Source organism: Aulonocara sp. 'chitande type north' Nkhata Bay, linkage group LG19 (assembly GCF_057382095.1).
Source record: "Aulonocara sp. 'chitande type north' Nkhata Bay isolate Kocher_YH1m ecotype deep benthic linkage group LG19, A_spYH_male_GT1.1, whole genome shotgun sequence".
In the NCBI taxonomy this organism is placed as follows: domain Eukaryota; kingdom Metazoa; phylum Chordata; class Actinopteri; order Cichliformes; family Cichlidae; genus Aulonocara; species Aulonocara sp. 'chitande type north' Nkhata Bay.
Window position 1 is genome coordinate 21,280,829 of NC_141362.1, and position 25,371 is coordinate 21,306,199.

The window sequence follows — 25,371 nt, forward strand, 5'->3', positions numbered from 1 at the left end:
TTAAAAGGCAGAAGAAGAATGTAAACATACGTTAAGTTTGTCCTTTACACAGTGCTTACTCACACTAAAGCACTGAGCAAAGTGCAGCAACAGAGTATTTTAATGAGGCCAACACACTGACATCACAGAAACATTTCACTAGTGAAACACTCATGAATGTCTTCAGATGCCTACTCCCGTTCCCAAGTGTTTGTGGGCATGAAAGCTTCTTTTTAAATCTACAGCTGCCTCGAGAACTAAATGCAGGATTAGACTGTTTTTGGGGGGCGTTTCCTTGGATACAACTAACAAGATGGAGAGGAGTGTAGAAGTTATATCTCCTATCAATTCTTTTACACCTGTTTCACAGCGGTACCTGGCATACGCACAGAGACACGCTGGTCTGTTCAGTGTGGAGGCACCTGTTTTAATTAAAAGTCTCCATCTGTGCGATGTGTGATGGGGGAGTTTGGTGAATGGAAGTTATATCGAGAGAAAAAGAGCAACAAAGAGGAAAGCAGGAGGTTAATGATGAGGAAAATAGACGAGGAACGACACAGAAATGTAGTGATGGTGCTTATGTGTCATGCAGATCGTTATTAGACATAATAACCGTTCCCCAACACACGAAACAGTGTTTTTATCAGCCAGCTGGCCAGACACGCCACAATAACCAACCACCATCAGCCCTGCTTGCTACCCTGACATCCTCTCATTCTGCTGCTTCCCTTTCATCTCTGCTTTGTCATCGGCCATCACCCCTCCACCGCCCACCCACCCGCTCCTTATCTGTATGCCAATCCCATCATCTTCTCTCCCTCTGTCCCCATTTGTTTTCCTCTGATTGTGTGTCTTGCCCCTCTCCCGAGCCTCCAATCTTCCAGGGTTTTTTCTGTTCTTTTCTCTAAGTCTTGCTGGCAGCCAAGAGGCAAATAGATGGCAGCAGTCCTTGGCCGAATCTCAGTTGGCAGCAAAAAGTGACTGACATCACATTGATTGTTAAATGTACTCAGTACACACACACACACGTGGGGTGGGGGGAAAAGAGGGTGATAGTGATTACAAGTGGCTACAGAAATGTGCTGTGTTCATCAGAGATTTTAATATCACATCACTTGGTCACTGTAACAGACAACACCATGTTGGCACTTTTCCAAAAGCAAAGAGGATGATACCAAAAAAAGCTTCAATAAACACTTAGAAGTCTCTCGTGTACACTGGAAACAATCTCATGAAGGAGCAAGTGAACGATAAGAGTGACAGTGCTGCAAGGTGAGAGGAGGTGTCTATTTGATGGGAGAGTCCAGAATCTCCTCATACTCCTCCCTCTGCCGACGCCCACCAACTCGAGAGGGGAGCAGCTTCATTGCTACCAGCCAACCGACACTCAGGATGACCATCACGCTCCCCACGACCTCTGGTGCAGTGGGAGCCAGTGGCAGTACAGCCAGATGCAGGAGCATGGCGATGGGTATCTCCAAGCTCTGAGAGGCGGAAACCAGAGCCGGGTGGAGTCGGGTGAGAGCGTGCGTCATTCCCAGGAAGGCTACGACCGAGCAGGCTGCGAGGCCCAAGACCAATAACCAGGCTTCAACACTCATTGGCCAGGACCAGCCCTCTTGTAGCAGGGCCAGAGAGGCTGGGGCAAGTAAGCAGCCTGTCCAGCTTACTGTGAACAAAGCAGTCCCAACTCCCACCCTCTCCTTCAGGGAACGATACCCAACCAACGCTAGTGCCATCCACAGCCCTGCAAGCGCTGAAAGAGACCATCCAAATGCACCCCTCCAGAACACAGCCGGATCAGTTGGCGAATCTGAATTGGTCTCATCTACTGCAGGAAGTAACACAAGCCCCAAGCCACACAGCCCTGCAGCTATGGTGATCCCATCAGCCAATCCCAGCCTCTCTTCTAAGAGCAGGAAGGCAAGGGTCGCTGATAGTGCTGTGGTCGCCAGACGCCAGGTTGTTGTAGCATTTCCAGGAGAGACGAATGTTAAGGAAGAGTAGGCGCAACAAAGGGAGAGGGAGTAGGCGATGCCGTAACAGAGTAGACGTAGTCGATAGCCCTCTGGCCCAAAAGGGTTCTCCCCCCTGTGCAGTGGTACAGCCAGAGACAGGAGCTGTACGATGGACCGAACCAAGAGTAGAAACAGGGGGCCGAGGCTGAAGCGTTCGGAGGCCACTCGAGTCAGAACAATCAAGCTGCCATGTGCCAGCGCCGCACCGAGCAGGCCCACCCAGGTGAGTCGAGATGCAGACACAGAAGCCTCACCGAAACTGGCTAGCTGTTCCCCAACCCCTTTCCCAGACCCCTTTGCTGCTTTGGCACTACCCTCACTCCCTTCTCCTCCCCCCACGGTTTGAAGTTTGTGGGCTGTATCTTTGTCGTTGTGTCTTGAGCCAAAAAGAGTCAGGGGCCACTTCCTGCTCTCTGTCAGTTGTTTCTTATCTGACGTCTCCTCCACGAATGAGCCAAAGTCCTCAAAAGACGGAGCATCGTCATAGCCATCATCCCCAGGTTGGGGAAAGTGTGTGTGTACTCCTGGCTGGGGGGCATAGGGTGTGTGGGTGGCATATTTGGCTGTAACAGTGTGAGGGTGGATCTTTACTCTCTTCTTAGAGCCACCCAAGAGGTGAGTGGACTCCATTTTGAAACTTTAGAGAAGACACCTGTAAGGAAAAACAAAACACTTTTAGCTCAGCACATAATATATAATTCACACGTGCACAAATCCTCTCTCCTCTTTCCCCTCTCACAACACCCCGCTGTGAGATTCTGCTTGATATCTCATATATCTTTAATATCCGAGATAATAATAGCAGTGACTCACATCTTCCCGTGTGCCTGCGTGTTTGGCAGGGAATGTACGTAAGCTCTACCCATGTGACCAATCATGACTTTATTGTTTTCTGTGTGGTGATACTTTGAATTATATAGAACAATTATGTCCTTGCAGCACTTCTACATCCTCATGGATAGCTCGACCTTCGTGGGGGCTCAGAGAGTGTTATGGCAATGACAGTTACATAAGCAAGTGCTTCCTGCCTCATTTGTCTTCAGTCTTTCTCTCTCTAATGACTTTTGCCTCATTCTGTCGCTTCCCATTGTCCTCCCTCACTCACTCTCGTTTGTCAATTTGTGAAAAATATTACGCTGGCATTTAAATAATGTTTGTTTATTTCCTTGTTCATAACATCATTTAACCACCCGCTTCGCCACCTTTTTATTTCTCCCTCTCTCTTTAACTCTCTCTCCAGGCTACACATATTTTTTTAGGGCTTTTTGGCATTTATTGTGTTAGGACAGTGGAGAGAAGACAGGACTGAGAAAAGAAAACAGGGGGCAGACATGCAGTAAATGCCCTCGGGGTGGATTTGAACCCAGGCCTGCCTGAGCGTTATGGTAAGCTCCACAGCCTCTTAAGTGTTGTGATTACTGTGGAACAATATTGCTATGCAAGTGCAAAAGCATAGAGAGCATATGGCTCAGTTATTTCCCAAGAGATATGATGCAATTGTCCCCAAGTAAGTTTACAGTAATAAAATGACTCTTTATTTTGGTGTATTTTATGAATAAAGCATCAGACAAGTATTACTAAGTATTACTGTACCCGCTCATTCAGCCTCAACCAGCTCATCTAACAAAAATGACTTGTGAGCACTGTTGACACAGACTGTAGGAGAATCACATTTCACAAATGACATTTTCCCTGCAAATTGCACATAAAATTGAAGTTGGCGCACGATTCACAGGTTTCTACAGCATCTGATTGCTTGGATGTGAAATATTATCAAAACTCTGATTTAAACAGTTGTTTGTTTTGTTATTTTTTATGGCAAAAAATAAGCAGTTTCTTTTAAAGAAATGAACTATATATGGACATATATATATATGATTATTTTTTCTTCATTATGTTAAATGTCATTTTATATCACTATATTACAATAATGATGTGTCGGAATGAAACAAAAAAGGCCATTTATTGATAAATTAACTTAAGATAATTGTGTTTGGTTTTTGGTTATTCTGGTAATTTCTCCCAAATCAAGCCGATTTTAACCCTCTGACTCTGGCACCAAACAGTCCTGCAGCAGATGACATAATTCACCAGGAGATGTCAAGAGGAAAACTACCATCGGGTAAACCACATGACAAAAGAACATCTCTTCAGACCAACACAAACTACATTTCTGCATGACAAACGTCCTGAGCTCAGACTATAAAAAACAGCATTTCACTATTATTATAATTTCCTACTAGCAGACGGACTCAAAGCCAGTCGTTTTGGCAGCTCGCTGTTGTTTCTCTCATCATCAGTGATGCAGTCATTTCAATTTGGTAGTAGCAGGGGGAATTTGTTAATTTGTGGTTATGTGCCCTTCGTGCACTCTCTCTTCATGTATACAGATTATTCCACAGAACCTAACATGAATTGGTGTGTTTTAAAAACAGCTGGGGGGTTAAGTAAGGGCTGTTTTTTTTAGCTGTTTGCATCTCTCTGGTTAATAGCAATTGCCCATAAATAATTGAATATAAAGTGCTTTGCATATACCTTTTTTTTAAAGATGATCTTTGGAGCTTGTATAACATAAGTAAACTATACTTTAGACAAGTCCCAGGAATATGGCGAGAATATAGACTGAAATGAATGATTTCATGATTTCCCTATGTACTTCACAGTTTGCTGAATCAGGCAAAAAGCCACATATGTAAAGTTGTTCTGCTGATATTTTAGAAGCTCTCTTATCATGTATGCTAACTGAAGGTTATCGGTAACCTGATCAGCTCCTCTGTGAAAACACAAAGAGCAAAAAGAGATCCGGATATATTCCTGTCTGCCTTTTCTCTTTTCAGTCAGTTAAATATACTCTGCTGGATGATGCAGCCAGCCACTGCAATGCTGCTGCTGCTCCTGCTGCTGCTACTCCCAAAACCTTGTTTTACACCTTACACAACCATTAAAGTGGTTCGCTGAAAGACCTGCAAAATCTGAGAAAGGAAGCAATTAAGCTTGCATTTCCAGAGAGAGAGAGAGAGCCCTTCTGATTCAGTCTGACGGAAAAGATAAATCGTGCACAGTCCTCTCTGTGCATCTTGTGTATTTCATTTGACATCATCATCTTCTAAGGGCTTAAAATCAATAGTATCTTTGAAACTGACTATTTATAGAACAATCACTTAATGGATGGCACTCTTATACTGTAACTAAACAGACTGGAAAGCATATGCAGCTGTCAAAGGTAATACAGTTAAAGTATGACTGATAGGCTGCTTAATATTATAGAGGAGGGAATAAATGGCTTTGTGTTATTTTCTTAAGGGTTCATGAATGCTGGACTCTCTGTAACCTATGCTTTTCTCAAGGTTAGGCTCATCGATGATGCGCCCCTGTGACGCCAGAAGGTTGAAAAAAAAAAAAAAAAACACGGGCGCGCACACACTCACACACACACGTACACAGAGTCATAGCGAAAAGCAGAGGGTTTGTGCTACCGCATTTAAAGCCACTTAACCAATTCCTTTCACACTATGAAACACTATGTCCCTGCTTGTTCCGACATCATAAGCTGCTGTCAGCAGCTCCAGGGACGACTGCTCGATTCTTGGACCTGACGCAAGGAGATATTTTGGCCTACATGCATCAAAAATCTCAGTCTACCTTACAATGACAGCCCGACCAGTGACCCACGGCCAATTCTTGAATGGGGAGAAGCGCGCGCTCGCTTACACACTCTGCGTGCGCTCGAGGATTGGCACAACACAACCGAATCGATGTCGACTTCCCAATTAGCGGTTTACTCTATTCCCGGTAATAATGGGCTATAATTAGTAACCACCAGGTGGGTTATGCGTATTTTAAAGCTTTAGAAACACCTCGACTCACCTGCTTTCCCTCAAGCCAGCTGACCACCAGGTTGAACTTCACTCTCGGGCAATCTCAGTCATTTACTGAGCACCTCCAACACTCCATCACCTCGTCTTGGCCATTTGTTCATCTGTTTCTTCCTCCCTCACCTCTCCTCTTCTTTCCCTTGGAGCAAACGGAATTTTCCGCAATGGCACCTGCGGTCCCTTCACCTCACTCTGCAAGCGGAAAACGCGTGTTTTATAACAACCTGCTGCCCTCCATCACTCTCTACACTGATACAGATGCTCCTCCTCGGCTTGTTCAAAGAGAGAGCGAGGGAGAGAGAGAAAGGTCTAATCATAACGTCTGAGCATGCGTGACATTCACCGCACATCTGATCAGTCTGTTACCCGTGAGAGATAGAGACTGGCAGGAAAATAATTTCATCGAGCACAATTATTATAAAGTTACGATTATGCTAATGATCGATTAATCGATTATTCAAGGCTATTTACATTGTAAGGTGAAGACCCTTCAATAATAGAGAGAAATTATCATCAGCTTCACCCATCTTTTCTGGCTGGATGAGAGTTATTCCCCGGAGCTCCATTAAAGCCTTCACAGACAAGCCTAGACTTTTAGCATATTAATGGATTTTGGAATAGTATGTCAACATTTATAGATGGGTGTCTGACCACATTTTTAAGGTCTTGTCACGCATTTTAAAATTTAAAGTAATGATGATGGTAATGAAGAAAAAAAGATTAAAGAAGGTCAGCACAGTTTTCCTCCCCGCCTTTTTAATTCAAACGTTGCACAACCTCGCACATTTTCATCTTTCTGCAACCTGACAGTAATTGCTTTGACATTTTGCTGCAGAAACACTTGTGTGCTCTGTTTTCTTTTGAGCTATATTAACCTTTAGCAAATGTAGCTGATGTTGTATTGGATCTTCGTATTGTTTAAGAAAAAAGCCTCCAGCTGCTGTTTCGTTACACGCAAGGAGGATCCACTGGGACTCTAGGGTCAATATTAAGGTCAAATACACTGTGTACCCTATCTCCATGTTCACTAATTGACTCAAATTTTTAGATTATGGACATGACGCAGCCCAAAATTGGTCTCTTTTCTACTTGCCTCATTTTGTTCCTTTACTTTGTGATGAGGATGTGTGCGAAGACTTAAACACTAGTCTGTATGGTGCTATTGGATAGCTGCAAAAATCTGTTAAACTGTGATGCAGATTATTCTCTACTATTCACTGTTGCTGTAATTAGTCCTTTATTGCAAAGCTGCGATAGACGTTACCTTCTATTTGGATGCTTTTCAACCACTTGACGAGTAACAAGAAAGCAAAAACAATGCCGTGAAGCTAAACGCTTCAGAGTTAATGATAGCAGATTCAATGTAGTTTGTTGCCACCAGCAACAGTAACCATATTACACAAATCATTTGATCCACAGTTATTTATATTCATGTGATTACTTTTAGTTTTATTTATGCATAACTGCAGACTCAAGGACAGTTTTTGTTGCGATTCACTGAGTGTGTCATGTATTTGATTGCACTGAAAGTTAAGGTTCAGTTTCTCAGACGTGGATTTAATGTAAAAAGAAATTTCACTGGACCTAGTCATTATATTTGTCTTTTAGTTTAGCACTAGGTTTAGCCAATGTCTTGGAAACTGGCTGTAAGAGCTTTGATTTCTTTCTCCTCAAAGAATGTTTTTGTTTTTAATTTAATGCACCCGCCCATGTGAAAAGCCAATTACCAGCGCAATATTTTGCCATGTAATAATTCATTTTTAAACATCATGTCTAGCTGGAACAAGCTGGACCGCACACAAAATTTTAGCTTGGTCTCACTGGCCCTGCTCACATTAAAAGTCATAAACAGCTCCATGAAAATCTAATCATTCAGACTGCAAATTTGTAATGTTTATTCATTAAAAAAAAAACAAAAATTATGCCCAGATAGCTCATTAAAATGAAAATAACAAAGCCAAATTGAGCCGTGGTTCTAAAAGTTAATTTTCTTTTACTGTTTTTTAAATTTTGAAATGTCTCTGTAACTGTTTTTATAGTGACCTCTTTTCTACTTTCTTTCTTTCTTTGACCCTCTCTTTCTCCTCACTCCTCTATGCATCTGGTTTAGGCTGTTTCACTGAGGATGAGGAGGACTATCTAGTGTTTCCATGGTTACAGTGAATAAGAGTGGATCGGACGCAGCTATTTGGGGCACTGTTTGAATCCAAAGGACTGCAGGTTTTGGGAAAAGGTTCATGATATCCAAAGACCTGCCCTCCAGGGAGGAGTTGGTGTGATGAGATGAGAATATGCTAAGAGAAGAAGAGCTGAGCTGACAGCAGGGAGAGCATAATGGGTGAGGGGTAGCTGGGTTTGGTGGGAGCAGTGAAGCAGAGAGAAAAATTTGGGGATGATAGAAGGATGGAAAGTACAGGAAAGGATATATATATATATATATATATATATATAGGGGCGTGCTGGGTGTTGTTTTTATATATATATATATATATATATATATATATATATATATATATATATATATATATATATATATATATATATATATATATATATATTAGAATTGATACACATGTGAGAGGCAGATTCAAGGAGCTCTGCACTGTCTGTCTCTCTTGCTCCATCTCTGGACAAGAAAAAATTAATTATAGAGTACAGGGAAGGAGTGGCAGCAGAGGACGGAAAGCTCACTTTGAGTGCACTAAACTTGGGTTTTGCATTCTGGAAGCAGTCTGTCTGCTGCTTCCTTCTATGTATTTTCCTGTGAGAGTGTCTTTTTTCTCAGTCTCCCTTTTGAACACATATTCTCTCCCTCTGCTTCTTTATTAGGCTCATACGCACTCTCACACACACATTTGCACATTATGCCACATGTCTGCCAATTTCACAGTTTGATTCTCAGTCAGTTATTCTCCTTGGTTATTCCACAGACATTACAGTTCCACTTTGTAACAGTTTAATCCACAACTCGCATCCACAGTAAACAAACAAAAAATACTTCAGCATTAATCCTTCTTCCTCTTTCTCTGTAGACTAGGGCTCTTTTTTTTTAGCCTTGGCTGTTAATCGGCATGTCATTATTCAAAGCTAGGTTTCTTCGATGTTTGACAGCTTCGTATTAAACCCCGGCCTAATAAGTGAAGCACATCACCAGACAGGACACATTCATCAGCAGACCCCTGGTGTAGAGAGGACAAATGGGGTAATTAAAAAGAAAAATGGGAAAAAATCTTCAACTGAGATTCAGATGGGGATAAGATGCAAGAAACTGGGAGCCTGGGCTGTTGGTGTATGACACACAGGCTGCAGCAAAAAACCTTGGCTGTGTCCACTACCATCTGTGTGTGTGTTCCAGCGACGGAGGTGGATGTGACGGACGATGACGGCCTGATTCACAAGCGCTGTTGTGATAGACTCAAATGTTTGCTTTTTCTACTCAGCAAATATAGCACTCAGCCTGTCATACATTTTGCATTACCACAGTGGCGATAGAAAGAAAAGAGTAAGGGAGGGTGGGGATGACATGAACATGATGAGATAAGGGGCAAAGGATGAGAGGCGTTTGGAGAGTCTGGAAATGGATGTCAGAGAGGCAGTGAGTTAAATAAAATAGCTTCAGGAGTGAGAACGCTACAAGCAAGGTCAGAGGAAATTAAAAATAGGACAGGCGTACAGGCAAAGAACAGCCATATAAAGCTTTTCTGTTAGTCAGCCGCCCTAGAGATGAGATGAGACAGAGCTAAGAGTAAAAAAATGTCTTTGCATAACTCAATACGTCAAATGATTACGTCTCGGTCTAAAAAACATTCACCCTTGAAGCGCTCGGATTTCCAAACAGATAGAGATGCTTGTCACTGCTATTGGATACTGGTGTCATAACCTGAGATTACCTTGACAGTCTAAAAGGGTTTTCTCAACCGATGCTGCACCACACAGCCTCTGTTTCCATGGTTACAGCCCCAGAAAAAGTTTATAGATTATGACGGATGCTGTTGTCGGGTGTGTTATGAGTGTGCATCCATGTCGTGTGCGCGTATAGATACTAGTTACCAGACGTCCGTTGGTTATGTAACACAACACTGCGCCATGCATACAAAGGTTTTTCTCAATGACACAGCTTAAATATGGCAAAGATTTGAACTGGAATAACCCTGGCAAACGTCTGCACAATATGTTGAGATTTCTAATGTTGAGGATTTGGGCGGCCCAGAGGAGGAAAAAAAACTTGAAAAGCCAACGAAAAGAAATGCAATACGGTGCAACACCCTTCTCATACAGATATAATGTGAGTTTTTTCTGAAAAAAAAAGAAAAGGCTTAATACTCAGGGCAAATCAGCCAGACAGTATCTCATTTGTGGTGTTATAGTGTGTTTATATGTGTGTGCTTGCTGCCTGGCCTAAGATAATGCAGGAAAAAAACATAAGTAAGACATTGAATATCAAATAATTAGATTTTGAATGTGGAAGACTGTCATTCATCACTTCCTGTGTTCATTCACATTGAGCCAGTGCTGAGAAAAATAAGCAGGTCAAAAGGCAATGATGGTCCTGAAACCTCCTAAAATTAAACACACATCAGTTGAAACAATTGTACTGATCATATGTAGATTATATGCAAACTCAAAATAAACAACACAGTGAGAACATAAATTTGTTTTCTTTGTGGGCATCCACTGAAAATCTGAAGTTAGCAAAAATATGACATAGTATGCTGCTTCGCATCTCAGAAGCAACTGAAGGAAATCTGGATAATGACTGCCCCTGATCTGAGAGTCTGAGCCTTTGTAAGCAAAGAGTCATACACAGCAATAGTGAATATTGTACTTGTGACCTTTGATTGGTGTTTAATGCATGCTTGGGGTTATTAGATATACTTTCTTGCATTTTTTTTCTCAAAATATGTGCACATATTTCAACATCTACACATTTATGAGTTTTATTTTGAAAAATCTGAAAAGCAATAGTTTGATTATTTGCATTGGCCTTTATCTTTGTACTCATTGTACCCCAGAGCAGCTTTATGATTGCATTGGCCTTTATCGTTGTACACACTGCACCCATGAAATTCCTCAAATTAAGAATAATAACAATAACTATGATGGGATGTTTGTGTGGGTGTACTTGTGTTCTTTATCTGTCTTTAGGAGCAAAGTTTTGGAGTGGAGAGTTTTTGGAAAAATAAACATCTTTTAGCTTCTTCCTTAGTTTTCACACTCCTTCAGTTGTTAGAATTAGCTTCTATCCATCCATGGATTGCACAAAAGATGGCATATACCCTGGAGAGGTTGCCAGTCTATCATAAGGCTAACAATAGCTTTATAAAGGCTGGTGTTTGTTTATCCTGATGCACACGAGTGTTCAAAGGTATTCTGTCTCATCTTTCCCAACCATACCTAATTTGTGTATTCATTCCTATCATAAAAAGTAATGTAAAAACAATCAGTGACAGGTCTATCAAAAACCATAAAGCCTGTGATGAAAACAGACATAATTCATTAAAAAAACAAATACGTGAATAAGCAAGACTGAAAAAACAGTGAGCTTGATTTAGAGAGAACAAGGTAGATGCAGTTATTTTGCCTGAAAGCAGTTAAGTGAAAGATTAAAGTCATGCGCCTTACCATCACCATTTTCATTTGGGTCAGCCTATAACTGATTTAGGTTATTTTTTAAATAAATACACAAAAGAAAAATGGTATTAAATTTATGTGTGGTTACATGAAAATGGAACTGATTTAAATTTGGAAGCCTAGAATGAAAAAATATATAAATGCATTAAAACATAGAGCGAATACGAGATATAAATGTAGCATGCTGTTGCACAGAATCTACAGAACGCTCTTTTTTTAGTCTGTTTGTTGAGTTTGGTGAGCCACATATGCAGAGCTTTCTTGCATTACCTGCTGGCCAGGGTTAGATTGTAGGCCTCTGATGATAAGAAGCTCCATAAAGTGCTGCAGTAATTCTGAAACAAAAGACACCCTTCCCAATGCATCCCAAGTGTTGTTAAGGTCTGAAAGAAAAACTGAGGCCTTTTGGGTTGGTTAAGGTTAGGGAATGTATTATGTCAGTGAATGAGCCACACAATCATGAGTGTGTGTATGTGTTTGTATGTGTGTGTCAAATAGCCCTGAGGGGAGGATCTTGCTACAGCTTTTATGGGCAAGATGTGGCGTTGCTATGGCAAACAGTGCATCCGTCAAATGAATAACCAGTTGGTCTGTTTGTGCGTGTGCTCTTGCGTCTATCTGTGCATTTGCAGACGCATCACTGCCCTATCTTAAAAGATGTAATAAAGGTTAAGCAGCCTTTCTTTTTGATTTATGCACTCACTCTCTAACTCTCACACACATGCAGTATGCACTGCTGGTGTTTGATATCCACTTAAAGACACTGATGTGGGAATAATATAATTAACTGAAGTAATTTCTTTTTCTGTCTGTGTGTCTCTATCACCCTCCCTTTCTGGCAATATCACGCCATGTTGAGCTGGAGTGAGTAATGTGAGTACATCCAGACTGTAATTGGGTTTATGCACATCCAATTTCAGCCCAAGGACCTGCTGTAGGAGTTCGGCCATGTGCACATGCACACTCTTATTTTTGTCACTCTCCATCTAGGATGTGAGTCTGAAAAGCATAAAAAAAATCTACAAGCCAAAGGTCATTAATGTAGAAGATTTATGCATGTGTGGCCTTGTCACACTTTGTCAACTTTAGAAACTAAGAAGTATCGTAGTCCCTTATCTATAGAGAATACACCCTAGAGTTTATCAGACTGCTTGTCAGCCAAAAAAAAGGATAGAAAAAAGGCTACTCTGGGCTCTGAAGAAAAAATGCCTGTCACTCACTTTTACTTAGGTGTACTGAATAACTCATATTTATTAAAAATAATTATAAGGAAGAAAGGAACTACATAAGGGTTTTGTGATGTAGCCTATTTGAACACAGAAAGGTGTAATGTATAGCTGTAATATTCCAGATGACAACCAGTAAGTGCTTGTAGTTTGTAGAATTTTAAATGGCTTCTTATATGCAATTCTCGCCAGACAAGCCCTTCAAAGTAGTAACTCAACTGGGAAAGAAGCGGGGAGTCTCGCTGCTCCTGTGCGCGTCCCCGTCAGCGATGTGTTGGCGGGGTCCCTCCCTTCTCCCCGCTCGCCCCCGGAGGCTCGTGTCCGCCGCAGCTCGGTGTGTCCGCCAGGGGGCAGCTGTGTCTCGGTCTGAGGCTGCGCCGCTCCCGCTGCATCACAGAGAGGAAAATACCACCAGATGGCGGTTTAGGATTGCTGCTCTTCTCTCAAGGCGCGGTTCCGCTCGCTCGGCCAACTTTCAATATTAAAATACGCACGATATTAAAACGAAAATCGATTTTTTAGTTCGGAAGGTGATAATCGATTTGGCGATGGTCGTTAAAGGTGAGTGTCTTGTGTTTTTGTCGTGTTTTGTGCGGTGGGAAGTGAGACGGAACACAGATTAAAGATGGTGGACACAGACAGGGAACACTGGTTGGTTGGGGGATGGGCGCTAGCGGCTAACAGAGGTGAATGTGCTTTCTCTCTCTTCCTCACTTACATTGTAGCCTAGCGGAGCCGTTAGCTTGCGAGCTAGCCCCAAAAATTTTCGGCAAGACAACTTGATGGAAGGGCAAGTGTGTGCCGCAGCACCGGCCTGTTTTGCCAACGATTTCCACCCGGCGGAGGAGTTTGGCTTGTCAACAAATAAAGAGCCATGCGGTGTGACGTGTTTTCATGGTCTTTGCAAGGCAGGATTCAGAGCATCACCTTCTCTCATTTGCAGAGCCGTATTATGATTGTACAGTATTGCCCTCCTGCCGTGCGCTGCTTTCTTTGCTTTGGTTTGTCACCAGCTCAAACGCTACTTGCCACGTTGTTGTTGACATCGTTGTTATCAACCAATTGGCAGTTTTTCCTTTTGCATACGCACAAGATACACAACGTGAGATATCCCAGTTTCTACTTTTTTCTTTTTCTTTCCCACCCCCTTGTGTCAACATCAGCATGCCTTCAAGTTCCTGGGAGTCGTGGTGACTTTCCAAGCAGCAAAATAAACATGTTGCTTTATTAGTCAGTGACAGCACATGCATGCTTTTCAGTGCAAACATGCAGGACGGACTCCTGCATGTTTTACATAATTATTATGGCGCTTCTTCCCCCCTTTCCTGCCCCCTTCTGTGCGGGAAGCAGGCAACATTGAGCGGGGAAACATGAGTCACATAAGGGGGGGGGGGGGGGGGGGGGGGATGGGCTCCACCAGCTACCCCTACAGGTTTAAACAGGCTTCGGTCCTAGCTTCCCTCCAACACTGACCCCTGTGCAGCTCACCCAGTGCAGTCTAGTTAGGCGATCGGTTATAGTGGGTCAGAGTGCCTGCTGGCAGTTTGCATGAATCTCAGATTGTTGCATAACTGCTTTGTTTACAGTCAACCATGTGATTTCTCATGCAGGCTGTGTTGGTTTGCTATCTGCAGCCTGCTTGCCTTCCATTATCACACTGCAGAAATATACACTACGAACAAATAAAACATGATGGGACCTGGAAAGGGTTTTAGCTGTTAGGCTCTTGACTCATTTTTCACAATAAACCAGTGTAACAAGTATATCATGGTCTGTTGTCATCTGCAGATGTTAGGCTAGTTTTATTTATTTGTCTAAAATCCAAGCACATTCTGGGTAGACATTTTAATAGCAAAACTCCATAATATTGTCTATATATGTGTATTTCATAAAATTGTCATGCATATCGTGCTGTATAGTTATAATAATCAGTCGCTAAAATATCTTATAAATCTTTTTTTTAGGACTAACCAACAAGTGAGTACCTGGGAGATTGTGTATATCATAGCATTAATGCAAAAATATTTCTGTAAGTGCTTCTTCCATTGATTTGAATCATTGTTAATCATCTATGTTTGGAGAGTTAGCCTTCAAGCAGTCTTACAAATATTATTAGATTGATATTAAACTAGATTTTTATTTGTGGCGGTGGGTGTTCTTTATCATTTTCATGCTGCCACCAGACAAGTGGAATAGGGAAACTACCACTTCTGTAAAAATGTATTTAGGCAATTTATACAAATGTACTACTTGAAATTTTGTGGGGAAATGCAGCTGACGGCTGCATTTATTTGACTCTGTGCTATGACTATATCTGCCTGACTGAAAATCTGTCCCAGCTCTGTTTGTGAAATCCTGAGTACATTCCCAATGAATGTCCTCACAAATTACCTCTTGATTACATTATTAGGTTGCAGTTTTGTGGTAATGTACATTGGGAGCAATTTTCTTTTAGTGAAATGCACATACCAGGGTTTTTCCTGTTTAAGAAAGGTCCATTGGGGTGTGATTTTGTGTGTAAGGTGAATTGGTCAGGACAGTTTTGGGTTTCTTGTTGTTGTTTTTAATGAATGTGCGATACCTTACCTAACATAAGTTGAAGGATTTTCCTGTGATTTATGGCTATTTAATAAACAAAAATGTCTTTTATCATTAAAAAAATGAACTTAAAAATGGTTACACATATTTCTATTACAATCCTAGAGATTTTCCTTCAGAGTGAGGCCCAAACCTGTTTGCCAAAATTAAACACACATGCACACGCATAACCACACACAATCACACTTCCCTGTAAGGCCTCACAGACAAAACATGTTTCAGTGGTATTTGCACTACAGAGTTTGTTTACTTTTCCAGCAGAAGAACCCATATAGGCTGTTGCCTGTTCCTGTACTATCCTAACACACTAAAACACATTGTAGCTGTAGTAGTAGTACAAGAGTGTTCCTAGAACGTAAATAGGAAAAACTGTTCTTATTTGATCCCAAATTACTGGTTAACTTGTATCCACCTTAATGGAATGTGTTTAAATGGTGTAATACTAGACACAGAGGTGCTCTGTTTAATAAAAAGTAAAATTTTAATGTCCATAAAATTGTCATTTCTATTTGCGGAATTCAGTGAGTGCTAAAATATATATCCTTCCCTATGGCTTCAGAATACAGCAATTCAAAGCTGACACTGGGTGACATTTCTTGAGCATGTCATTGTTTAAACCTTTAAATAACAGAAGATTAAGGGAAATGGTGAATAATCCTTCCTCTGTTCCTCGAAATCGCTTGGCTCTTTGCCCTAGCTAGAAAGCCAAAATAAAAAGGACTTGGATATTAGTTGTAATTAGTATTATGAACACATAATGCTGCTTGTTGTAATTTTTAAATTATGGCAAATGTGTTGCAGAACGATTTTACGTCTACACTGATCTTGACGATAAGATACTGTAATAATTCAAGCATATCAGAGTTTTGTTTTAGACCTTGAATCAAATTGTAAAGAGCAGACCTTGATTTATGTTATGAGCGCTTGATCATTTCTTAGCCAGAGGCTTTCACCACTCAAGTGCAGCGTGCTTTTTGTTAGAGCCATATTCCTATAATGTTACAGCTCAGGGGATTATTTAATGGCTTTGACATTTGTCAGAGCTTATTAAATGGTGACCTTGATTTAAGATGCTGGAAAAAAATGGCACTATCATTGAAAACCAGCTTTCAGTGGTTTGCAAGAGTCAAAAAAAAGAAGAAGAAAAACAAGTAGTATTGTCATATGTGCAAACTCTCAGCGATTAGCCATGTAACACCTGAGAAGTGAGAACAGCACTGATTTATCGTTTCACATTCACAACGATGTTTTACTGAAGATAATGGAAGATCTTTTATAGGTGTATTTGGTTCAAAGTTCTGAATGAATTCATCCTATCAGCAATCGCAGAAGTCTTTGTTTTATTACTTTTATTGCTATGGTGATAGTTGACATATTTACTGTAGTAGAATTCCACTGTGCACACGTTACACCTTATTTTTTGAAGCGTAAGTTGTGTCACTGTGGTTGTGCACTATAAGCCCTGCAGCTTGCTCCTGTCAATATGGAATAAACCTTTGGAAAGCTTTTGAAATAGTTTTGTCACTGCTGGTTCGTTGCAGGCGTTCCTTTTGCGGTTTGCTGGATTGTAATTAGCCTCATTGCTGTTGTCAGACCTGTTGACTGTCAAGTAGAATGATGTTCTTTCAAAGCCAAGCTGAATTTATAGCGTTATGGCACAAGGGTGCAGGCAATGTGGGCCTTTTGACTGGTTGGCAATAGACAATGCATATCTGTATTTTCTAAAAAGTAAGTAAGTAAAAAGATGATAAATGTTCAATTTCTAAGTAAAAGTAACAAAATGAGATGCAGACAGAGCAGAGTACACACATAGGATTACCTGTATTAAAAACACTTAGGCTTGCAGAGCAGCACAGGTGACTCCCTTTTAGCTTAGCATGCACCTAACAGTATACACTAGATATATTAGTTGGCCCTTTTTAACTCTATGACTAACTCTAAAAAATTGCAAAATTAACTAAAGTTAGTAAGTTAAAGGGTGGGGTCCATTTGGTTGGAAAAATGCATGCCTGTCAGTTTTCTGTCATGCCACATGGACTTGTCCATACAGACTTCAGTGCACCAACTCTGCTTGCACCCATCAGACAGACTTTAAATGAGTATAACAGGAATGACTAGTTGGCTCTGAAGTTTCCAGCTGTTCATATCCACAACAGAATATAATTGCCACTGTCACAGGCGGCGAGAGTAGGCGGGGTCATGCAGAGTGCGAAAGGGGAGAGATTTAAAAACTGGCATGGCTTTATAGAGGAACTGCTGTGTGTTTGTGGACATTTGTAGAGGTGGGGGGTATATGCATTTATTCACAAACTTTGACACATCAATTTTCCTTCAAAGATTTATTATGTAATATAGTTTATAAAGTGCTCGTCTGGAAATACTTAACAACCAAGGTCTCTTAGGGAAGTTTCTAGTTTAACCTGATCCAACCCTACACTAGTGTCTTGGCTTAGCATCACTGAGTTCATGGTGGCAACACATGAACTGGCTCTCTGCCTGCTGAGCCCTTAACATTGAGAACAGGAAAAGGAGTGATGTCACGAGTTGCAGTTCAAGACTGTGGCAATTGAATCTGTCCAACCAAGGGATGAAAGAGTTTTCGGTCAGGCAGCGGAATGACCCTCAATGACGGCCACAACGCGACCTGCACACCCAGCCAGTGGGGAAGTTCAAGACTGCAACGACCGGGTTGGCTGGTTAGCAGCAACTGAACTTTGAGGGAAGAGATTATGATTAGAAAACAATCCAGAGGGGAATAAAATAATTGTATTTGATTGTCTGTTAATATACAAAGTCTCCCACCCTAGTAAAGTTTATGTGAGCAATAAAATGTCTGTAATGTCCAAGTCTAATTTCAGCGTGGCTCTGGACATAAGATAGATAAGTAAACAAAGTGAAATCATGTTAATATTTGAATATACCAACTGGACTTAATATGTCAAATGGCACAGTGGGTTTTGTTTTTTGTTATAAAATTACTTACTGGAGTCTGGAAGTAACAGTGAGGAGTCTAAATAGGCTAGAGCATGATCATAAAGAACAACTGTACATCTTTTGTTATGGGTTATGTAATGCAATATACATGGACATGGAATGGCACTGCATCGATTGCCGGTTTGATTACCCATTACACATGCACAAGGAAAAATGTTTTGAAAGGGTCTTGCATTGCATAGTGTTTTCTTCTTGAATGAAATAACAAAGAATTGAGCTGCTGGCTAGGAGTAAGCTTTATTAACATAGAAGTGTGTGCTTGGGCATGCTGATGGCATTTTAAATAAAGATATAGAAGGCCATTAGTCGTTTCAATATTCAGGGAGCTGTAGAGATATCAAAGCCCACACTACAAGTGAGGAAATCTGGAAAAAAAAATTACAAGTCAAAGCACAGAAATATGTAAAGTATGTGTTTGCACTATCAACAAGAAACAAGAGATTTTTTTTGAAGAACTGTTGCTTTTGTTTGTTTGATTTTTAACTATCCTAGCTCACATTAAACCAAGATGTTACAATACCAGTCGATGTATATGTATATTAACCCAGTATTTTTCAGTATTATCTATTCCCTGATATAGTGCGTACAAAGGAATACTAGGCTGAGTATCATTGCTAGACTGTTTGAAAAGGAAAATGGCATGTTTTATAAATAATATAGTAATGCAATCTTGACATAATGATGGGTTTAATGAGATGATGTCAACTCATGAGGTCTTTACCATAAGGCAGCAAAATCTGTATTCAGAATCTATCTGTTAAAAGCTCCTCGGTTGTCAGGGTGAGCACTAATGAGAGGAGATGTGCTTTGCTCTGTGTATGCGTGAGAGAGAGTGTTTGTGTGTGTTTTTGGAGGGTTGTGATCTCTCACTGGTATTACTATATAGTGGCTCAGTGCTTGCTAGCCCGAACAAGCTGATTTTACCTCCTGACATGCAAGCGTGTTTGCTGACACAGCTCAGCTGTTTGGCTGGCACTGGCTGTCAAGAGTCAAGAGCACAGAAAATAGTATAAACCATTTATTTCCAAGAGTCAAGATCTTAATTTTTCTTTTCAGGAAGAAAAATTGTATTCCATCCTGGATCTGAAAGGTTTTCTTTGCAGTGTTTCAACATATATAACATATATTTAGGCTATTTTGACTCCCTGATATGGGACTATTATAGTTACCCTGACAGTGTTTCTACATCAAAGGTTTTTCAGCTGTGTTTTACCGTCATCGATGTCACAGCTTAAGTGATGGAACGACAGGCTGAGTAATAGTTTCCATTTTACTGGCACTACCTGCCTGCGACTTGACGGCTGTTTTTTGAGCTTCAAGTCAGTTTTTCTGATTTTTTATTTTTTTAAATTTTTTATGAATAAGCTATTCAGCTGTTAGCAGCTGTGACTCTGCTAATGTTCTAACAGGGCTAAGGCTTCTGATAGACTCAATTTTCCACTCTTAGTGAATAGTGGAATGTATTATTTTCTCAAATAGGTCACATTTTAATACTCATCTGTATCTTTTGCAGGTGACTCAAATATATTTGTATTCTATGACACTTGGTCTATTGTCGATAAAGGTTTTACAGTGCCGGACGTTGGTTGTTCTTTGTATTTCCTGTTTTAATTTGACATTTTAAATCACCTCAGATTTTCCATTCTGTTTCCTTCCAGACTTTTGTGCTTGGTCTCCCCAACCTTATTCATTTAACCTGTGTTCACATAGCTTGTTACAGTTGTAGCCTTTTTGTTTTTCAGTTTCTGCCCTTCACTCTTAAGTGTATTTTTGCATTAAAGTGTAATTATGCTTGCTACTTCTACTTACCTAATGGATTTAATAAAATTTAAATTGGTAAATAAACTGTAAAATATGAATAACCTTTTACTTTTGATACATAGAAGATTGTAGTAGATCACAAATATCAACTGCATGATTGCTTGCTTCCTTATTTTTCAGTCAAGCTCTATCAGTGATGTGAAAATCCATAGAAACATGAGACAACAACAGCATAACAATGTGCCCCCGAAGTTTCCTCTTGCTGGAGGCATAACAGGTGAAACATTGTTTTATTTCCATCATTTAAAAAAAATATCCAGCAACAAAGTGGGGGTGTTTTTGTCACCTTTTGCACATCTGCAGTAATAGTTTGAGATTATTTCTGTGGGGGCTGTTAAATATTAAAAGTTCATAAACATTAAACAGCTAGATGACATTTTCAATACGGGCCATATTTTGCAGGAGGAGTAAAGAGGAAATCAGTTTAAAACATCATCTAATTTCCCACTCTATCACCTAGAATTACACATTGTTTAAGTAGATGTTTTGGCGTGCGTCATCTGTCTTCTGCTGTTAGGGCAGACGATTTTGTTCCTGTCTGATTGGATTTCTTGCTCTGCTGAAACTGACAGCAGTTCATTTTACATCAGCAATGTAAAGTCGAGCTTTGTGGACTGGAACACCTTATTAAAAACCAAGCCTCTGACAGCCAGCTTGAAGAAATGCCTGCCCACAGCACTTCTTCTCTCTCTGAATGCAGCAGAGAGTTCAAGGTGGCATTAAAAAGTAGTGCAAGCAGTGATTTCTATATGGTGGCTATCTTATGAGTAAATTCCCCAAAATTATAATAAATAACTAATAATATGTAATAAAGAAAAGTTGTAAACATTTGCGTGACCTACCGATGCACAAACAAGCGTATGTTTGCTGGTCTACTAAAAAAGTAGGGCAACACTGTTATGTAATGGAGAAAAACGATATAGAAAACATCACAGTTCATAGTAAATTCTAGGTTAATATATTTGTAACAAGCTGCATATAATTGGAATATATTTTTTAAGAACATTTATTTTGTGCTTCTTTTTCTTCAAAAGAGGCATAGATTGTTTTCACACAAGTTGCTGGTAATCAAATTGCTTTATAAGTGACTGGCTAGTGATAATTAGGCTGTAAAAATAAATGATGCATGTATGAATAATAAATAAATCAACTTTTTAAAAATTAGCTTCCAATTTTATCTTAAAAAACATCACCAGGTTAAGCTATGTTCGTATCCCCCAGGCAGCTGTTTCCACAGCTCAGGGCATAAAAAACAAAAATAAAAAAGAAGAAAAGCTTGCTGCACCGAATAGTCTGCGTTTCTCAGTTCCCTAATCCCTGTGTGAAAGATTTCTTTTAAAGCAATAGCCAGCAGTATAATAAAGAGAAAGTCCTGGATGTGCATAAACATTGATTGAGAGGTGTGAAATGTATCTGCGGCTCCTCCAGGACTGTAGTCCATAAAATGAAAAGAGAGGTTATGATGCATTATTGACTCGTTTTGAGGCATTTAGTCTAACCTCTGTTTTGCTTCCTTGCTGTCCGGGACATGAGTAAATTCCCGCCTCGGCCCGGGGGGGGTATTTGATTTGTTATTTACATTCAGAGCAGTCCGATCTAAATTTGACACCAGACCAGACCTGCAAATCCTTAAGGTGTCATTTATACGACCGAGGTTAACAACCAGCTTCAAGCGAGAGCAAACACCACCTCCTCAGTATCAGCTGCGGAAGTGTTTGTCTCAGCGGTCAGTGCTATTTGTACACAGTCTTACTTAATATTGATTCCCTGGCTTGTGCCAAGTCAATTCTCTGACTGTAGAGGGGGAAATTAAATGGTCACTACAAGACAAGAATTGCAGCAACGTGAACTAATAGAGGGAGCTTTCCTGCAGGGTTGGAAGCTAAAACTAGTTTTAAAACCATGAAAAGTATTTTAGAACTTAAAAGTAAAAAAGTTATGGATTCATCCCTGCTTTAAACTCAACTGAGGCCTATAAAGAATCGAGATGTGACAGAAGATCTACTAATAGACGTTTGTTTGGTTTTGTTCTTAACTCTGCACTCATAATATTGGATTCCCATCTGCTCTGTGTGCTCTGGATTAGGAGCTGCCCTGCCCAATCTAGCTGATTATTTACAGATTATTTACCTGTAAACCTCTTTTTTTTTTTTTTTTTTATAAATTTCCCTGCACATTGTCTTCCCAGTGCTGTCCACATACAAACCAAACCATCCAGTTCAGGCTCAGACAAACATTTCATGAACTGTTTCCTTAAACTTTTCAAATTTGTACTTGGACATGCTTGGATTACTTTGTATCAGCCAAAATGTCCAGGTATGGTCAGTGTTTAGCTCAAAACTCAATGTCAGTGAGCCCAAAAAAACAACAATAACAAAGATTTTTGAGTATAAAATCTAGTTTTTAATCTTTGCATGTAAATACAATGACAGTATATTTCTGAGTTATTCATTTCTTTGTTGGTAACTTGGTGGTGTTTGAATTCTTAATCTATCCTTATTTAAAAACCACAGATAAGAAAACGTGGCTGTTTTAAGTTCTGAACAGCAAATCTTCACATTTGAGGACAGTATTTGCCAGCTTTGCTTGTTTAAGCATGTAACCTTTCAAAAATATTGCAGAATGTGATTTATCCAGAGGTTCACAACCCTGAGCTCTAGTTCTGATTTACCAGCATGTGTTTTTCAGTACACTTTGATTTTCATCCTGGGCTTCTTGAACAGGATTTACTGGGCGGTCTCCCTTACTTGGCTTTGTGCTCAGAGCCCAATCAGAGCTGCCAACCACTACTAACAGCAATACGTTGTATGGGAAGAGCAGTGTCCTGAGGAGAAATGCAGCTTTTCCTGAAGCGAGAACACAACTAGCAAATGCTTTTAATAAATGTTCATACAGTTATTGACACAGTTATTTTATAAATTCATTCACAAATCACTATATCTACTATAATTGTGGTCATTAGATAAAGAACAGGAAAATATCATATATATATATATATATACCGGGTATATATATATGAATGAGAGAGAGAGAGACTTTAAAGCTTTTCAGCTCTAAATCCAAGGGCTCTCTGAATGCATTATTATCTACTTAATCGTTTTCAAAACCACTGAAAAAACATCAACTGAAAGCCTGCACACTGTTTCTTTAAATAGTTTGTCGATGATTGCCACAAATACCAATGGCACAAAATGAAAAATCATTAGTTCTGCTCTTAGCAGTCATATAAACGAGCTATTGTCCAAATGTTGTCAGTAACGCGTGTCTGCAGTTTGACTTGCTGCCTAATGGACTTGGTGGCAGCACAGATATAAAGTAATGATCTCTTTATTATGTGTTTTCTAAAACACTCCACCGCTAGTAGAGAGAAAGCTTCTGTTCTTTTCTCAGCTAGTCTAAAAACATTATTGAATATACCACTGAGTACGAATCCAGCTAGCTGCTCTTTTCTTTGTGTTTTTGTTTTAAATGTCTATGTCTTGACATTTGTGTCAGACACCTGGCTGAGATTTACATACTCTACCTCCTTGAAGCTCTCTTTTAAATCGGCCATCTGCTTCAGTCAAAGCTCGCTAGCCTCTTCTTCTGAATCACTTAGCTGCAGTCTGTATCTGGGCAGTCATTTTCTCCTCAGCTGCCTGCACGTTATTGCAACATTACAGCATTTTTTTTCTTCCTTTTTTTTTTTTCTTTTTCTTTTTCTTCTTCTTATTTTTTTATTTGCTTTGACACACCTGCCTGCTTAGATTAGCAAGCTTCTCACTCCTGTGAAGTGTTCAACATGCCACTAGGATGATTAGGAAGTAATAATAGTTATCAGAACTAATAGCTTCCATAGGTTGTGTGTGTGTGCATGTGTGTGTGTCCTGCGCCTGTCCTGCTTTTCTTTCCCACTCCATCAGAATATGAAGTATAGACTGTAAATCTGGGCCAAGGTGAGAGAGGGTGCCCAGACAGATGAGAGAAGAACAAATTAGACACTGTGCTCCCCTCCCTCTCCCCCCTCAGCACTGCTGTCACACTGTCTCCTTTTTTTCCCACCTTACCCCCTCCTCCTGTTTGCCCCCTGATCTCCCCCACCCTCTGTCCTCAGTTTCGTGGCTCCATTTTGCGTCCGCTACAACCGAGCAGGCAGCCATTGCACGCACAGAGGGAGAAACATTTATTGCCTCTTCTCTGCTTCATCTGTCTCTCTTAAGCTGTTCCACTGCCATGCACCCTCCCCCCTCTTTTTTTTTCTTTTCTTATGATCGGTTTATCCTTTATTCACAGAGGTAGTTCTCAGGAGATTGGGAAAGAAAATCTATTTTTCAGCAGAGATCTTATCAGCGAGTGCTGTTCACACAGCATCCTTCCCCTCCCCTCCTCTTTGCTAGGTTTAATCTTTGTGTGCTGCAGAAAACGAGCATACAGTAGTTTGTGGCAATAACAGATGGCTGTGCATGTGTGTGCTTGGTGACTGTGTCTCTGTGTGTGTGCAGGAACATGACCATGACTTTCTATGTTGGATAATGTCTGGTAATCTCCCGTGTGACATAATCATAATCTGGTTAAACCAGACAGCCACAGTTGGCCTCAAGGCTGTTCCGCATTATAAGGCCATGGCTCCTTGCTCTCAGTATGTATGGAGCCTGGCAGCATGATAAAGTGCAGTTATTGTCCTGGCGTTTCAGCTTGTAGACGTGGCCCACGGGGACCAATTTTGGTTTAAGCTTAAAAGTCCGGGGCTGTTTGGCCATCACTGGAGAAGTTTTAAAGGCTTGGGAGCTGCTGCTTTTGTCTTTATTGTAGCTGAGAGCAATAAAAAAAAATCACTTTTTGTTTACTTCTTTGACACTGTGATTATATGCTGGGCCTTATTCCCACAATCCTTGAGAGAACAAAAGCAGAGAAAAATCAGTAGGTGAGAAACACACTTCTATTCATCACTGTAAATCAAAAGAATCTCAAGGTAGCTGTATTTGTTAAAAAAAAAAAAAAAAAGAAGATAGTTTTCTAAATCCAATGTACACTACCTGTCCTACAGTATAACAGATATGATTACCAATCCTCTGGTGACACTGTGGAACAGTATAGTCATATGGGACAAAACAAAAATGCTACAAAATTGGTTAAAATTTCATTAAATTTGATTAATCTACTAGTTTTACCTCAAGCACACCCACCTCTGTTAACAATTGTTTGATAATAGTAATGGCTCAAACATCAGCCTAATGTTTTTAAAATTAG

The 25,371-nt window shown here is 40.3% G+C and overlaps 2 protein-coding genes across 2 annotated transcripts in view; one reads left to right on the forward strand and one right to left on the reverse strand.

Annotated features, from left to right (window-relative positions):
• Nucleotides 1–788: 788 nt before the first annotated feature.
• On the reverse strand, nucleotides 789–6,160 carry slc35g2a (solute carrier family 35 member G2a). Its single transcript, XM_086275683.1, has 2 exons — nucleotides 5,865–6,160; nucleotides 789–2,649 (listed from the first exon to the last, which is right to left on the reverse strand). Exon 2 carries the CDS (start codon nucleotides 2,625–2,627, stop codon nucleotides 1,266–1,268), a length of 1,362 nt encoding a protein of 453 aa, XP_086131809.1. The 5' UTR covers nucleotides 2,628–2,649; nucleotides 5,865–6,160; the 3' UTR covers nucleotides 789–1,265.
• Nucleotides 6,161–13,076: 6,916 nt separating this feature from the next.
• Nucleotides 13,077–25,371, forward strand: part of stag1a (STAG1 cohesin complex component a) — a 38,536-nt gene continuing 26,241 nt past the window's right edge. The window contains exon 1 of the mRNA XM_086274694.1: nucleotides 13,077–13,290. The gene's annotated coding sequence lies outside the window, so the exon portion shown is untranslated. The remainder of the gene's footprint in view (nucleotides 13,291–25,371) is intronic.